The sequence below is a fragment of the Coregonus clupeaformis genome, chromosome 17, assembly GCF_020615455.1.
Source record: "Coregonus clupeaformis isolate EN_2021a chromosome 17, ASM2061545v1, whole genome shotgun sequence".
NCBI classification, from domain to species: Eukaryota; Metazoa; Chordata; class Actinopteri; order Salmoniformes; family Salmonidae; genus Coregonus; species Coregonus clupeaformis.
The window spans coordinates 65,675,675-65,691,336 of NC_059208.1; the positions used below are offsets into that span (position 1 = coordinate 65,675,675).

General features: G+C 44.0%; 1 protein-coding gene across 1 annotated transcript in view; it reads right to left on the bottom strand.

Moving 5' to 3' along the window:
- The window catches only part of gabbr1b (gamma-aminobutyric acid (GABA) B receptor, 1b), a 261,260-nt gene that overhangs the window by 179,770 nt on the left and 65,828 nt on the right, over positions 1–15,662 (bottom strand). The window contains exon 2 of the mRNA XM_041903830.2: positions 10,271–10,354. Coding sequence (XP_041759764.1) covers positions 10,271–10,354 — 84 coding nt within the window. The remainder of the gene's footprint in view (positions 1–10,270; positions 10,355–15,662) is intronic.

The window sequence follows — 15,662 nt, forward strand, 5'->3', positions numbered from 1 at the left end:
AGCTTTTTGGATAGAGAGTGGGCTCAACAAATGGATTTGGAGACTGTTCCTATGGACTGTCCGCTGCAGGCTAAGGGTCTAAATGGACAATTGTTGACCCGCATTACCCATCAGACTGTTCCTGTTTGTCTTAGAGTGTCGGGAAATCATCACGAGAACATTCAATTCCATATTATCGACTGCCCACAGACTCCCCTGGTCCTTGGTATCCCCTGGCTCATAAAACACAATCCACACATTGATTGGGTGACAGGTAGCATTGTTTCATGGAGCACATTTTGTCATGTGAATTGTTTGTGTTCTGCTCAGACTCCTGCCAGTACTGTGCCTCAACCTCCACTGGAGTCCATGGATCTTTCTGCTGTTCCTGACGTGTATCATGACCTGGCATCCGTTTTCTGCAAACACAGAGCTACTTCTCTTCCTCCTCACCGGCCTTACGACTGCGCCATTGACCTCCAGCCAGGAGCCCCGCTCCCCAGCAGTCGCCTGTACAATCTCTCCCGGCCGGAGACGGAGGCTATGGAGAACTACATTCGGGACTCCTTGGCGGCAGGTATTATGCGTCCTTCCTCGTCACCTGTAGGAGCGGGATTCTTTTTTGTTGCTAAGAAGGATAAGACCCTCAGACCCTGTATTGATTACCGTGGACTTAACAACATCACCATTAAGAACAAGTATTCTCTGCCTTTGATTAATTCTGCTTTTCCCCTCCTTCATGGTGCTACCATCTTTACGAAACTGGATCTACGAAATGCGTATCACCTGGTGCGCATTCGTAAGGGTGATGAATGGAAGACTGCCTTCAACACACCCTTGGGACATTTTGAGTATCGGGTTATGCCTTTTGGGTTGTCTAATGCCCCTGCTGTTTTTCAGGCACTAGTCAATGATGTCCTTCGGGACATGTTGAATCGGTTTGTTTTTGTCTATCTGGATGATATCTTGATTTTCTCAGAGTCCTCCCAGGAACATGAACTGCATGTGCGCCAGGTGTTGCAAAGGTTGTTGGAGAACAAACTGTTTGTGAAGATGGAGAAATGTGAATTTCATGTGTCTGAGACCTCTTTTTTGGGTTACATCATAGCTCAGGGGGAGCTGCGGATGGACCCAGCTAAGATCTCTGCTGTCACGGACTGGCCAGCTCCCTCTACCCGCAAACAACTTCAACGATTCCTGGGGTTTGCGAACTTCTATAGGAGGTTCATCAAGGACTACAGCCGCATTGCGGCGCCACTCACCGCTCTCACCTCCATCTCACGACCGTTCGCTTGGAATGAAGGGGCCGAATCAGCGTTCGAAGAACTGAAACATCGCTTCGCCTCGGCTCCCATTCTGATGCAGCCGGACCCCGACCGCCAGTTTGTCGTGGAGGTGGATGCATCCGACACTGGGGTAGGTGCAGTGTTGTCACAACGTTCTCCTGAAGATAACAAACTGCATCCCTGTGCTTTTCTCTCAAGGAAACTTTCTCAGGCAGAGAGGAATTATGATGTTGGAAATCGTGAACTGCTCGCCGTTAAGCTGGCTCTCGAGGAGTGGCGACATTGGTTGGAGGGGGCGGAACAACCCTTCCCAAGAGAGGGAACTTGCGGTACCCTCGGTGCAGTCCCACATGCGCCGCTGCTGCAAGGTCTGGAGGAAGGCCAGGGTAGCTCTGTCCCGAGCTTCGGCGTACATGCAGAGGCAAGCCAACCGTCACCGGTCCCAGGCTCCCGGTTACTCTCCTGGTCAAGAGGTATGGCTGAAGTCACGGGACCTTCCATTGAAGGTGGAGTCGAAGAAGATGGCGCCTCGTTTTATAGGACCGTTCAAGATACTGTCTATTGTTAACCCCTGCGCGGTTAAGCTACAGCTTCCTGCCTCCCTACGGGTTCATTCCACCTTTCATGTTTCCCAGATTAAGCCTGTGTCGGTTAGCCCTTTGTGCCCGCCCTCTCGTCCCCCTCCTCCGCCCAAGATCGTGGGTGGGGGTCCGGTCTACACTGTCCGGCGACTTCTGGATGTTCGCCGCCGGGGTCGTGGTTTCCAGTACCTGGTGGATTGGGAGGGTTATGGTCCTGAGGAACGTTCCTGGGTGCCCAGGAGCTTCATTGTGGATCCTGCTCTGGTTCGTGAGTTTCATAGGTTACATCCTGATAAACCCTGTCGGCCGCCAGGTGGCGTCCGTAGAGGGGGGTACTGTTAGGCCTACTGCTGCTAGGTAGCTCTCTCTCTGCTCTCCCCCTCCCCTCTGTCTGTCCTTGATTGCAGGAGTGAAGTCTGGTGTGCGGGAGTCAGGGTTCCAGCTGCAGCTCATTCACCATAATCACCTCAGCCTTTAAGACCCGGTCAAACTTTCCACTCATCGTCAGATCATAGTCAAGACAACCATGTTAGTCTCGCTGCCGACTCAACCTGTCTGTTTTCGCTCTTGTGTTTTTTTGGACTGTTTATTTACTTTTTCTCCTGTGCCACAGATATTTGGAACCTGACTCCTGCCTCCGCTTCACTCCTGCCACCACCATCCTGCTCTCCACTATCGGGCCTCTCCTTTGGACTCACCACGGACACTAGGACATTACGGTACCACACCTGCCCTGACCTGGATCTGTACCCTCCCTGTAACCTGGACTTGCTCTTCCCCATTTATTGGAAACCTGGACTATTGAACATTATAATAAACCTGTTAAAACTTCTCTGGCTTGGTGTACTTGTCTGCATTTGGGTTCTATCCAGTTAAATCATAACAGGAGGGCATTAATCAGAGAGGCAACAAAGAGACCAAAGATAACCCTGAAGGAGCTGCAAAGCTCCACAGCGGAGATTGGAGGATCTGTCCATAAGACCACTTTAAGCCTTATACTCCACAGAGCTGGGCTTTACGGAAGAGTGGCCAGAAAAAAGCCATTGCTTAAAGACAAAAATAAGCAAACACGTTTGGTGTTCGCCAAAAGGCATGTGGGAGACTCCCCAAACATATGGAAGAAGGTACTCTGGTCAGATGAGACTAAAATTGAGCTTTTTGGCCATCAAGGAAAACGCTATGTCTGGCGCAAACCCAACACCTCTCAACACCACAAGAACACCATCCCCACAGTGAAGCATGGTGGTGGCAGCATCATGCTGTGGGGATGTTTTTCATCAGCAGGGACTGGGAAACTGGTCAGAATTGAAGGAATGATGGATGGGGCTAAAGACAGGGAAATTCTTGAGGGAAACCTATTTCAGTCTTCCAGAGATTTGAGACTGGGACGGAGGTTCACCTTCCAGCAGGATAATGACCCTAAGCATACTGCTAAAGCAACACTTGAGTAGTTTAAGGGGAAACATTTAAATGTCTTGGAATGGCCTAGTCAAAGCCCAGACCTCAATCCAATTGAGAATATGTGGTATGACTTAAAGATTGCTGTACACCAGCGGAACCCATCCAACTTGACGGAGCTGGAGCAGTTTTGTTTTGAAGAATGGGCAAAAATCCCAGTGGCTAGATGTGCCAAGCTTATAGAGACATACCCGAAGAGACTTGCAGCTGTAATTGCTGCAAAAGGTGGCTCTACAAAGTATTGACTTTGGGGGGGGTGAATAGTTATGCACGCTAAAGTTTTCTTTCTTTTTTTGTCTTATTTCTTGTTTGTTTCACAATAAAAAAAAAATTTGCATCTTCAAAGTGGTAGGCATGTTGTGTAAATCAAATGATACAAATCCCCCAAAAAATCAATTTTAATTCCAGGTTGTAAGGCAACAAAATAGGAAAAATGCCAAGGGGGGTGAATACTTTCGAATATAATTCCCTTTATAGTGCACTATAGGAATAGGGTGCCAATCAGTCAGATCTGATCATGGCCACTAGGTGGAGCACTATACCTACTGTCTACTTATCAGACATGGAGACCTCAATCTGTCTTTTCATGATTCCTCGCATCCTATCTCCTCGCCTCCTTTTCACTGTATTGGAGGAAGAGATTCAGATTCTGGTCTTCTTCTCCAATGGGTTTTGAAAAGGAGGCGAGGAGAGAGGATGCGAGGAGAGAGGATGCGAGGAATCGAGGAAAGATGAATTGAGATTAGAGCCCGAATAAACGTCCTCATCTAGTGGAGATAGCACACAGATGGGGGAGGTAGCCAGGCTATGATGAAGACATCAACAAACCTTTGATGTCGACTGAGGAGGGAACTCTCCCTGCTTATCAGGCTAATCACACACATACACACACACACCCACCCCACAACCACACCACACACACACACACACACACACACACACACACACACACACACACACACACACACACACACACCACACAACCACACCACACACACACACCACACCACTCCCCAACACCTCGCAATTCAACACAATTAGGCAACCATTTAAATTAACATAATGGTACTAGCTGATTAAACATTGCAGCCTAGCTTCACACTGTTGCTGTCTAGGCCTGTCCCTCTAGTAGATATAACTGTATGTCATTCAATTTTGAGTGATTTCACTTCTGCCATCCACATAGCGTAATGTTTTCTCATACATCTAAATGTGGGTATTCCATCTGCTGTGGTTGTGTTGTCAGTGTTAGCCGATTAACGGAGTAGCAGGCAAACTAGCTATAGGTTTTGTCTACTAGATAACTGCCTGTGTCCTCTCAACAGTCCACATAGCATAGTGTTTCTCACATAGATTACATTTCTATGGTTTCTCATCTATCTGAGTGTTGCTGTGGGTATTCCATCTATCTGAGTGTTGTACCTCCCATCTGTGGAGGAAGGGGAGGACCATCCTCCTCAGTGAATTTCATTAACAATAAAAATTGTGAAATACTTAAAAAGTTATCCTTTTAAGATATAACTATACGAAATATAATCACGTCACCAAATAATTGATTAAAACACACTGTTTTGCAATGAAGGTCTACAGTAGCCTCAACAGCACTCTGTAGGGTAGCACCACGGTGTAGCCGGAGGACAGCTAGTTTCCGTCCTCCTCTGGGTACATTGACTTCAATACAAAACCTAAGAGGCACAGTAATTATGACAACTTCTGGAGGACGTGCTCCAACCTATCAGAGCTTTTGCAGCATGAACTGACATGTTGTCCACCCAATCAAAGGATCAGAGAATGAATCTAATCTAGTACTGAAAGCATAAGCTACAGCTAGCTAGCACTGCAGTGCATAAAATGTGGTGAGTAGTTCACTCTGAGAAAGACAATAGTTGAACAGTTTTGAACAAATTAATGTCTTCTAAAATGAAGGAGAAGCAAGAGCGAGATAGAGAGAGAGAGATATTTCGTCATTTTTTTTTCACTTTCAGTTTCACTTAGCTAGCAAATGCAGCTAGCTAGGTTAGCCTACTCAAACACCCTGCTCAAACAGAGGGATGCTATTTTAGCTAGCGGGTTTACTAACGCGTTAGTTCTATTAGCTATGTTGACTATGACGTTACTTTAGCTAATATAGTGACAATGAGGATTAGCGTGTATCAGTTACTGTATGTGTAGCGCTCATGGTATGGTATGGTTTGGCTTGGAAAGGTTTTTTCGCCTGGTTACATTCAGCTGATGTGTTGTGTATTGTCCACAAGCGAAGGAAAAAGTTGAGAGGAGGAGAGCGCATAGATGCGAGAAGGAACACAACGTGGCTGATATGAAAGTGAACTGTGTTTATGCGTGATCAGGGGTGTATTCATTCCGCCTATTCTGTTGAAAAACGTTTCTTAAACGCAAGCAAACGGAACAAAACAGGGATAAACATACCTGAATTTGTCCAATAGAAACTCTTGTTTGCAACTGTTGGACTAAAGAGTGTGCAAGGCGGTATTGAATGTGTCACTGTCTGTCCATGTGTCACTGTCTGACCTCAATTTTTACTCCCAACCTGTGTGCACCTACGTTATAAACTTTCATTCATAGGCTAGGTTGTAGCAACCTCATGATGGGTATAGGGAAAATTTGAGTATCATGTACAGTGGGGAAAAAAAGTATTTAGTCAGCCACCAATTGTGCAAGTTCTCCCACTTAAAAAGATGAGAGAGGCCTGTAATTTTCATCATAGGTACACGTCAACTATGACAGACAAAATGACAAAAAGAAATCCAGAAAATCACATTGTAGGATTTTTAATGAATTTATTTGCAAATGATGGTGGAAAATAAGTATTTGGTCAATAACAAAAGTTTCTCAATACTTTGTTATATACCCTTTGTTGGCAATGACACAGGTCAAACGTTTTCTGTAAGACTTCACAAGGTTTTCACACACTGTTGCTGATATTTTGGCCCATTCCTCCATGCAGATCTCCTCTAGAGCAGTGATGTTTTAGGACTGTCGCTGGGCAACACGGACTTTCAACTCCCTCCAAAGATTTTCTATGGGGTTGAGATCTGGAGACTGGCTAGGCCACTCCAGGACCTTGAAATGCTTCTTACGAAGCCACTCCTTCGTTGCCCGGGCGGTGTGTTTGGGATCATTGTCATGCTGAAAGACCCAGCCACGTTTCATCTTCAATGCCCTTGCTGATGGAAGGAGGTTTTCACTCAAAATCTCACGATACACGGCCCCATTCATTCTTTCCTTTACACGGATTAGTCGTCCTGGTCCCTTTGCAGAAAAACATCCCCAAAGCATGATGTTTCCACCCCCATGCTTCACAGTAGGTATGGTGTTCTTTGGATGCAACTCAGCATTCTTTGTCCTCCAAACACAACGAGTTGAGTTTTTACCAAAAAGTTATATTTTGGTTTCATCTGACCATATGACATTCTCCCAATCCTCTTCTGGATCATCCAAATGCACTCTAGCAAACTTCAGATGGGCCTGGACATGTACTGGCTTAAGCAGGGGGACACGTCTGACACTGCAAAATTTGAGTCCCTGGCGGCGTAGTGTGTTACTGATGGAAGGCTTTGTTACTTTGGTCCCAGCTCTCTGCTGGTCATTCACTAGGTCCCCCCGTGTGGTTCTGGGATTTTTGCTCACCGTTCTTGTGATCATTTTGACCCCACGGTGTGAGATCTTGCGTGGAGCCCCAGATCGAGGGAGATTATCAGTGGTCTTGTATGTCTTCCATTTCCTAATAATTGCTCCCACAGTTGATTTCTTCAAACCAAGCTGCTTACCTATTGCAGATTCAGTCTTCCCAGCCTGGTGCAGGTCTACAATTTTGTTTCTGGTGTCCTTTGACAGCTCTTTGGTCTTGGCCATAGTGGAGTTTGGAGTGTGACTGTTTGAAGTTGTGGACAGGTGTCTTTTATACTGATAACAAGTTCAAACAGGTGCCATTAATACAGGTAACGAGTGGAGGACAGAGGAGCCTCTTAACGAAGAAGTTACAGGTCTGTGAGAGCCAGAAATCTTGCTTGTTTGTAGGTGACCAAATACTTATTTTCCACCATAATTTGCAAATAAATTCATAAAAAATCTTACAATGTGATTTTCTGGAATTTCTTTTCTCATTTTGTCTGGTCATAGTTGACGTGTACCTATGATGAAAATTACAGGCCTCTCTCATCTTTTTAAGTGGGAGAACTTGCACAATTGGTGGCTGACTAAATACTTTTTCCCCCCACTGTAGTAGCCTAAACCTATCGGATGTTACATTGAACTGGGTGAATGGAATATGAATGACAGTCATCCAATATGCTGTAATAGAAATACGGCCATGCTCATGAAGAAAAACAAAATCTTCCTCCCTCATCTTAAACGGCACTGACCGCCACTGCCCTCCATCCCTCAGCTCCCTGAGGATGTGTGTGAGTGTATGCAGCTTCCTTCAGGAAGGTTGCTTCTGTTCCCTGCGATTACGGCCGGGTTCACCCACAGTGTCACATCCTAATTCCCACCGCCCCCCGCCATCATTTACTTTTACATTTGAGTCATTTAGCAGGCGCTCTTATCCAGGGCACATCGGCCGATTTTTCACATAGTCGGCTCAGGGATTCAAACCAGCAACCTTTCAGTTAAAGGCCCAGCGCTCTAAACCGCTAGGCTACCTGACACACACACGCACACACACACCCGGCCCATCCATCTGCACCAGAGGGCAGGTTAGACTACTGGACGTGACACCCATGTTAAACACTGGGGGGTTGATGTGTTACTATGCACCAGTTAAAATGGGACACTCTGTGTAATGTGATGCAAATGACAGCCAGTCTAATGTGAGGTTAGTGTTTGTCTCTCTGTCTCGGTGTAACAGGGTATATAACAGGGTGTATAACATGTATATAACAGGGTGTATAACAGGGTATATAACAGGGTGTATAACAGGGTATATAACATGGTGTATAACAGGTATATAACAGGGTATATAACATGGTGTATAACAGGTATATAACAGGGTATATAACAGGGTGTATAACAGGGTATATAACAGGGTGTATAACAGGGTATATAACATGGTGTATAACAGGTATATAACAGGGTATATAACATGGTATATAACAGGGTGTATAACTGGGTATATAACATGGTGTATAACAGGTATATAACAGGGTATATAACATGGTGTATAACAGGTATATAACAGGGTGTATAACAGGGTGTATAACAGGGTATATAACAGGGTATATAACAGGGTGTATAACTGGGTATATAACATGGTGTATAACAGGGTGTATAACAGGGTGTATAACAGGGTATATTACAGGGTATATAACAGGGTGTATAACTGGGTATATAACATGGTGTATAACAGGTATATAACAGGGTATATAACATGGTGTATAACAGGTATATAACAGGGTATATAACAGGGTATATAACAGGGTATATAACATGGTATATGACAGGGTGTATAACTGGGTATATAACATGGTGTATAACAGGGTGTATAACAGGGTGTATAACAGAGTATATAACAGGGTATATAACAGGGTGTATAACAGGGTGTATAACAGGGTATATAACAGGGTGTATAACAGGGTGTATAACAGGGTGTATAACAGAGTATATAACAGGGTATATAACAGGGTATATAACAGGGTGTATAACAGGGTGTATAACAGGGTGTATAACAGGGTATATAACAGGGTGTATAACTGGGTATATAACAGGGTATATAACAGGGTGTATAACAGGGTGTATAACAGGGTTTATAACAGGGTGTATAACAGGTATATAACAGGGTATATAACAGGGTGTATAACAGGTATATAACAGGGTATATAACAGGGTGTATAACATGGTGTATAACAGGGTATATAACAGGGTATATAACATGGTGTATAACAGGGTATATAACAGGGTGTATAACAGGGTATATAACAGGGTATATAACAGGGTGTATAACAGGTATATAACAGGGTGTATAACAGGGTGTATAACAGGGTATATAACAGGGTGTATAACAGGGTATATAACAGGGTGTATAACAGGGTGTATAACATGGTGTATAACAGGGTATGTAACAGGGTGTATAACAGGGTATATAACAGGGTGTATAACAGGGTTTATAACAGGGTGTATAACAGGTATATAACAGGGTATATAACAGGGTGTATAACAGGTATATAACAGGGTATATAACAGGGTGTATAACATGGTGTATAACAGGGTATATAACAGGGTATATAACATGGTGTATAACAGGGTATATAACAGGGTGTATAACAGGGTATATAACAGGGTATATAACAGGGTGTATAACAGGGTGTATAACAGGGTATATAACAGGGTGTATATAAATAAATTAATAAATTGGTCATTTAGCAGATGCTCTTATCCAGAGCGACTTACAGGGTAAGTGTATAACAGGGTATATAACAGGGTGTATAACAGGGTGTATAACATGGTGTATAACAGGGTATGTAACAGGGTATATAACAGGGTGTATAACATGGTGTATAACAGGGTATGTAACAGGGTATATAACAGGGTGTATAACAGGGTATATAACAGGGTATTCTACCTGAGAGCTTTAGTGTCACCACTGTGACATGTGGTGCTGATAATAAGTTGTGGATGTTTACAGCAAATTGCCATTTGTGTTATGGCACCACTCTGTTGTTTGTGGTCGATTGGTTTTTAACCCTGGGGTTTAGGCTGGTCTGCCAAGCCTTCGCTGTTGGAGGTGGCTGATTTTTAACACTGGGGTTTAGGCTGGTCTGCCAAGTCTTCACTGTTGGAGGTCGCTTGAAATGATGGCTGGCTGTCTCTGGTATTAGTTTGTGTCCCAAATGGCACCCTAATCCCTACATATTGCACTACTTTTGATCGGAGCCCTATGTGAATATGGCGCCATTTGGGACATCTGTCACGTCAAAGACACATATTTAAATGAAAGCACAAAGTCATTACCTGTGGTTGTATTGTGTTTGGCGGTCGTGAGGAGGGGGGACACCAGGACAATTAAAATAAGAAATGACAGCGTCATCCCTCCACCTACGGAAAGAAGAGGGGAGGGGGAGAGATATTCAGAACGGGGGGAGGAAAGAGAGAGTTACATGGCGGATGGTTAATACAAAGAGACAGAGAGAAATAAAGGAGGGTAAGAGAAAGGAAGGGAGGGAGGATGGAGGAGAGATAGTAAGACCCCCTTCACACTTACTACACGTTTCATCAAAATACCGTCTGCTACACGTTTCATCAAAATACCGTCTGCTACACGTTTCATCAAAATACCGTCTGCTAGACGTTTCATCAAAATACCGTCTGCTAGACGTTTCATCAAAATACCGTCTGCTAGACGTTTCATCAAAATACCGTCTGCTAGACGTTTCATAAAAATACAGTCTGCTACACATTTCATAAAAATACAGTCTGCTACACATTTCATAAAAATAAAGTCTGCTACACATTTCATAAAAATACAGTCTGCTACACGTTTCATAAAAATAAAGTCTGCTACACATTTCATAAAAATAAAGTCTGCTACACATTTCATAAAAATACAGTCTGCTACACGTTACTCAGGCAGCTCCAGACTGTTGCCCCCCTTGAAGCAGGGCAGTGTGAACAGAATTGTCTCATTGAGCCCAACACTCCTACAGTATAAATGGTAATAGCAGAGCAATGTTTTTGAAACAGCTGAAATGTATAGACATTTTCCTAATATTTGAGTTTTTACCTGAAATTGCAGTAACAGCCTGTTACATTCTGAAATTGTCTCAGTAGCTGCTGGCAGCTCTGAGCCACTTAAAACTATGGAAGCCCATCCATGCCACCACAAACATGTCAAAACTATGGAAGCCCATCCATGCCACCACAAACATGTCAAAACTATGGAAGCCCATCCATGCCACCACAAACATGTCAAAACTATGGAAGCCCATCCCTGCCACCACAAACATGTCAAAACTATGGAAGCCCATCCATGCCACCACAAACATGTCAAAACTATGGAAGCCTTTTTATTTGTAACATTGTGGTGATTTCAGAGGTGGCACCACAGGTCCCAGAGTGGGGGGAGTGAATGGTATTCCTGATCTGGTGGTAGACTAACCTAACCAACTCCAGACCCTGGCTGTGTAGCGTATGACATAGTCATTAAAACTGTTTTTATATGGGCTGTGATGGGGCCGGGCCCAGATGTGTTCAGAGCTCATAGGTTTCTCCAGGCTACCTGCAGCTGTGTTTGTTATCAGCTGATCCGACTGAAGCACAGACTGATTGTGCCTGTTGACAAATCATGAGGCATTTTATTTAATTTTTTTGGATGGCGGGTCTGAGCTGCCATATAAAACAGCTTATTGCTATGAATTCACTTATACCCAATTTTTCAGTTGCAATTTACTTGTACATTTTAGTCATTTAGCAGACGCTCTTATCCAGAGCGACTTACAGTTAGTGAGTGCATACATTTTCATACTGGCCCCCCGTGGGAAACGAACCCACAACCCTGGCGTTGCAAGCGCCATGCTCTACCAACTGAGCTACAGGGGACTACTTACACCATCAGCCCAGTGAGACACCATCAGCCCAGTGATTCACCATCAGCCCAGTGAGACACCATCAACCCAGTGATTCACCATCAGCCCAGTGATTCATCATCAGCCCAGTGATGCACCATCAGCCCAGTGATACACCATCAGCCCAGTGATACACCATCAGCCCAGTGATACACCATCAGCCCAGTGATACACCATCAGCCCAATGATACACCATCAGCCCAGTATATATGACACTAGTCTGAAATAGGGCTAAATTAGCAATACACTGCTACCCCGCTTGCTTTGCCTTGCATGGTGCCAGCCAGCCAAAGAGTGTGCAAAGTGCTTTTGAGGGGGAGGTAATTGCAGTATAATTGAATGGATTGATTATTTATTTTGAACCAAATTAATGGCCCTCCTGCAGTGATTCGATGGCCTGCGTACCAAATTACACCCTATTCCCTATTTAGTGCACTACTTATGACCAGGGCCCAGGGTGTTATTTGGGACACAGCTTCTATGAAATCAGCAGAAAAGTGGATGATAAGAGAATGGGTGCTGAAGCCTTTCATTAAAGGCCCAGTGAAGTCAAAATTCTGTTTTTCCTGTGTTTTGTATCATATTGTAGAAAAGATGATGAAATAAACATTGTAAAAGTGTGAGAAAAAAATATTATTCCCTGATAATTGCTAGTTGAAAAATACAATCTCCTAATCAGCAGGTTTGCATGGGAGAGAGTTTCAGCTTGCCTGGTGACATCACCAGGCAGTAAATTGGGTAATAGAGTGTGGTCCTCTGTAGCTCAGCTGGTAGAGCACGGCGCTTGTAACGCCAAGGTAGTGGGTTTGATCCCCGGGACCACCCATACACAAAAAAAAATGTATGCACGCATGACTGTAAGTCGCTTTGGATAAAAGCGTCTGCTAAATGGCATATTATTATTATTATTTACCACTAACAAAGAGAGTTCCAACCCTCTCTGCCAATAACAGCTAGTTTTCCTGGCAAAACTGCTCCAGCTCCTTCAAATTGGATGGGTTCCGCTGGTGTACAGCAATCTTTAAGTCATACCACAGGTTCTCAATTGGATTGCGGTCTGGGCTTTGACTAGGCCATTCCAAGACATTTAAATGTTTCCCCTTAAATCACTTGAGCGTTGCTTTAGCAGTATGCTTAGGGTCATTGTCCTGCTAGAAGGTGAACCTCCGTCCCAGTCTCAAATCTCTGGAAGACTGAAACAGGTTTCCCTCAAGAATTTCCCTGTATTTAGCGCCATCCATCATTCCTTCAATTCTGACCAGTTTCCCAGTCCCTGCCGATGAAAAACATCCCCACAGCATGATGCTGCCACCACCATGCTTCACTGTGGGGATGGTGTTCTCAGGGTGATGAGAGGTGCTGGTTTTGCGCCAGACATAGCATTATCCTTGATGGCCAAAAAGCTCAATTTTAGTCTCATCTGACCAGAGTTCCTTCTCTCATATGTTTGGGGAGTCTCCCACATGCCTTTTGGCGAACCCCAAACATGTTTGCTTATTTTTTTCTTCAAGCAATGGCTTTTTTCTGGCCACTCTTCCGTAAAGCCCAGCTCTGTGGAGTGTGCGGCTTAAAGTGGTCCTATGGACAGATACTCCAATCTCCGCTGTGGAGCTTTGCAGCTCCTTCAGGGTTATCTTTGGTCTCTTTGTTGCCTCTCTGATTAATGCCCTCCTTGCCTGGTCCGTGAGTTTTTGGTGGGCGGCCCTCTCTTGGCAGGTTTGTTGTCGTGCCATATTCTTTCCATTTTTTAATAATGGATTTAATGGTGCTCCGTGGGATGTTAAAAGTTTCAGATATTTTTTTATAACCCAACCCTGATCTATGTGACTTCTGAAGGTGATTGGTTGCACCAGATTTAGGGGCTTAATAGCAAAGGGGATGAATACAAATGCACGCACCACTTTTTCATTATATATTTATTTGAATATTTTTGAAAGTTTAAAAAAAAATTCACTTCACCAATTTGGACTATTTTGTGTATGTCCATTACATGAAATCCAAATAAAAATCCATTTAAATTACAGATTGTAATGCAACAAAATAGGAAAAATGCCAAGGGGGATGAATACTTTTGCAAGGCACTGTATGTGCTGTTTGAAGAGAAGTTTCTGCCTGTTTTGGTGGGATGGAGTTTTAGCCTTCCATGGTGACATCACCATGCAGTAAATTAGTTAATAGTCCAATAAGAAAGAGAGTTCCAAACCTCTCTGCCAATAACAGCTAGTTTTTATTTTCCCCCTCCCTACTCAGACCACTCCCAGACAGTCCTAGCTAAATTCTTGCTTGAGAAATTGCCCTTTGCTAAGAAGCTATTTTTGTTTCTTTTTGACCATTTTCATTTTTAAAAATCACAGTAAGGTACTTAATTGCTGCGCAGAAATGATTTGATATTGAGATAAAAACGGCTGCATTAGAGCTTTAATGGAAAAATCATAGATTGGATTTTTTATTAAATGTTTTTTTTTATTGACTTTTCGATTAGCCCATCAATGAGCCGTGAAATGACAATGAATGGATCTGGACACATTCTCATCTTAAACTATACAGGTGGGAGTCGCTCTTCGTCCTCGTCACGCCTCAGATGTAGGATCTTAATTTTAGCCAGTTTGCTACAGCAGGAAAATAATCCTGCAGCAACAGGAAATGTGAATTATTATGTGGATTATAATTAATGGACATTTTTGTAGGGGTTGATACATTTTTCGTAAGGGAAAATCAAGTCTGAAATTTCTAAGTGGAAATTACACACTTCCGATGCATGAAATACACTACAAGTTTTACATTTCCTGCATTATAGGAAAGTTCTCCTGCAACAGAGTGATCAAATTAAAGATCCTACATCTGTGCATGTGTGAAGGAGCCTTTGGAACAGAGCTGTGAAAGTTAAGAGCCCATGGCTGAGTCCTCAAATGGCACCCTATTCCCTATATAGTGCACTACCGTTGATCAGAGCCCTATGGGTTTCCCTAGGGGCCCTGGTCAAAATCTGTGCGCTGTATAGAGAACAGGGTGCCATTTTGGGACTCAGCCTATAACTATATAACCAGGACAGAGCGTGCCAACGTCTTTACAGATTCCTGCTGCATCGTGGGGGATTTCAAATGGCCGTCAGAGGGTGAGGTGGCCTTGTGTGGAGAAGTAACCGTGCGTCCCAAATGGCCACCGTATTCCCTATATAGCGCAGTACTTTTGATCAGAGCCCCTATGTTCCCTGGTAAAAAAGTAGTGCACTGTATAGGGAATAGGGTGCCATTTGGGACGCACACTAAGTATGAAGGTAGGTTAGGCTAGCGTAGTGTTAGAGGGCTGCTCTGCTGCAGTGCAGGGTTAACAGTAACACTCCTTCAGACAAACACTACTGTTATAGAGGAATACGAGTTGGGCATAGATGCATGAAGACAGCTAGGAGTCCACCTGCAGCGGCAGACCAGGCAGGATCCCCCCCTCTCTCTCTTCTCTCTCTCTCTCTCTCTCTCTCTCTCTCACTATTCCACAACTCTCTCTCTCTCTCTCTCTCTCTCTCTCTCTCTCTCTCTCTCTCTCTCTCTCTCTCTCTCTCTCTCTCTCTCACTCTCTCTCTCTCGCTCTCTCTCTCTCTCTCTCTCTCTCTCTCTCTCGCTCTCTCTCTCTCACTATTCCACAACTCTCTCTTTCTCTCTCTCTCACAAACACACATACACTTTCTCTCTCACCACCCCTCTCTCGACATTCCATTTCTTTACACTGACAGTCCAGCCCATGAGGATGTTACCTACAGACTCCCTGATATTACTGTCAGTAAT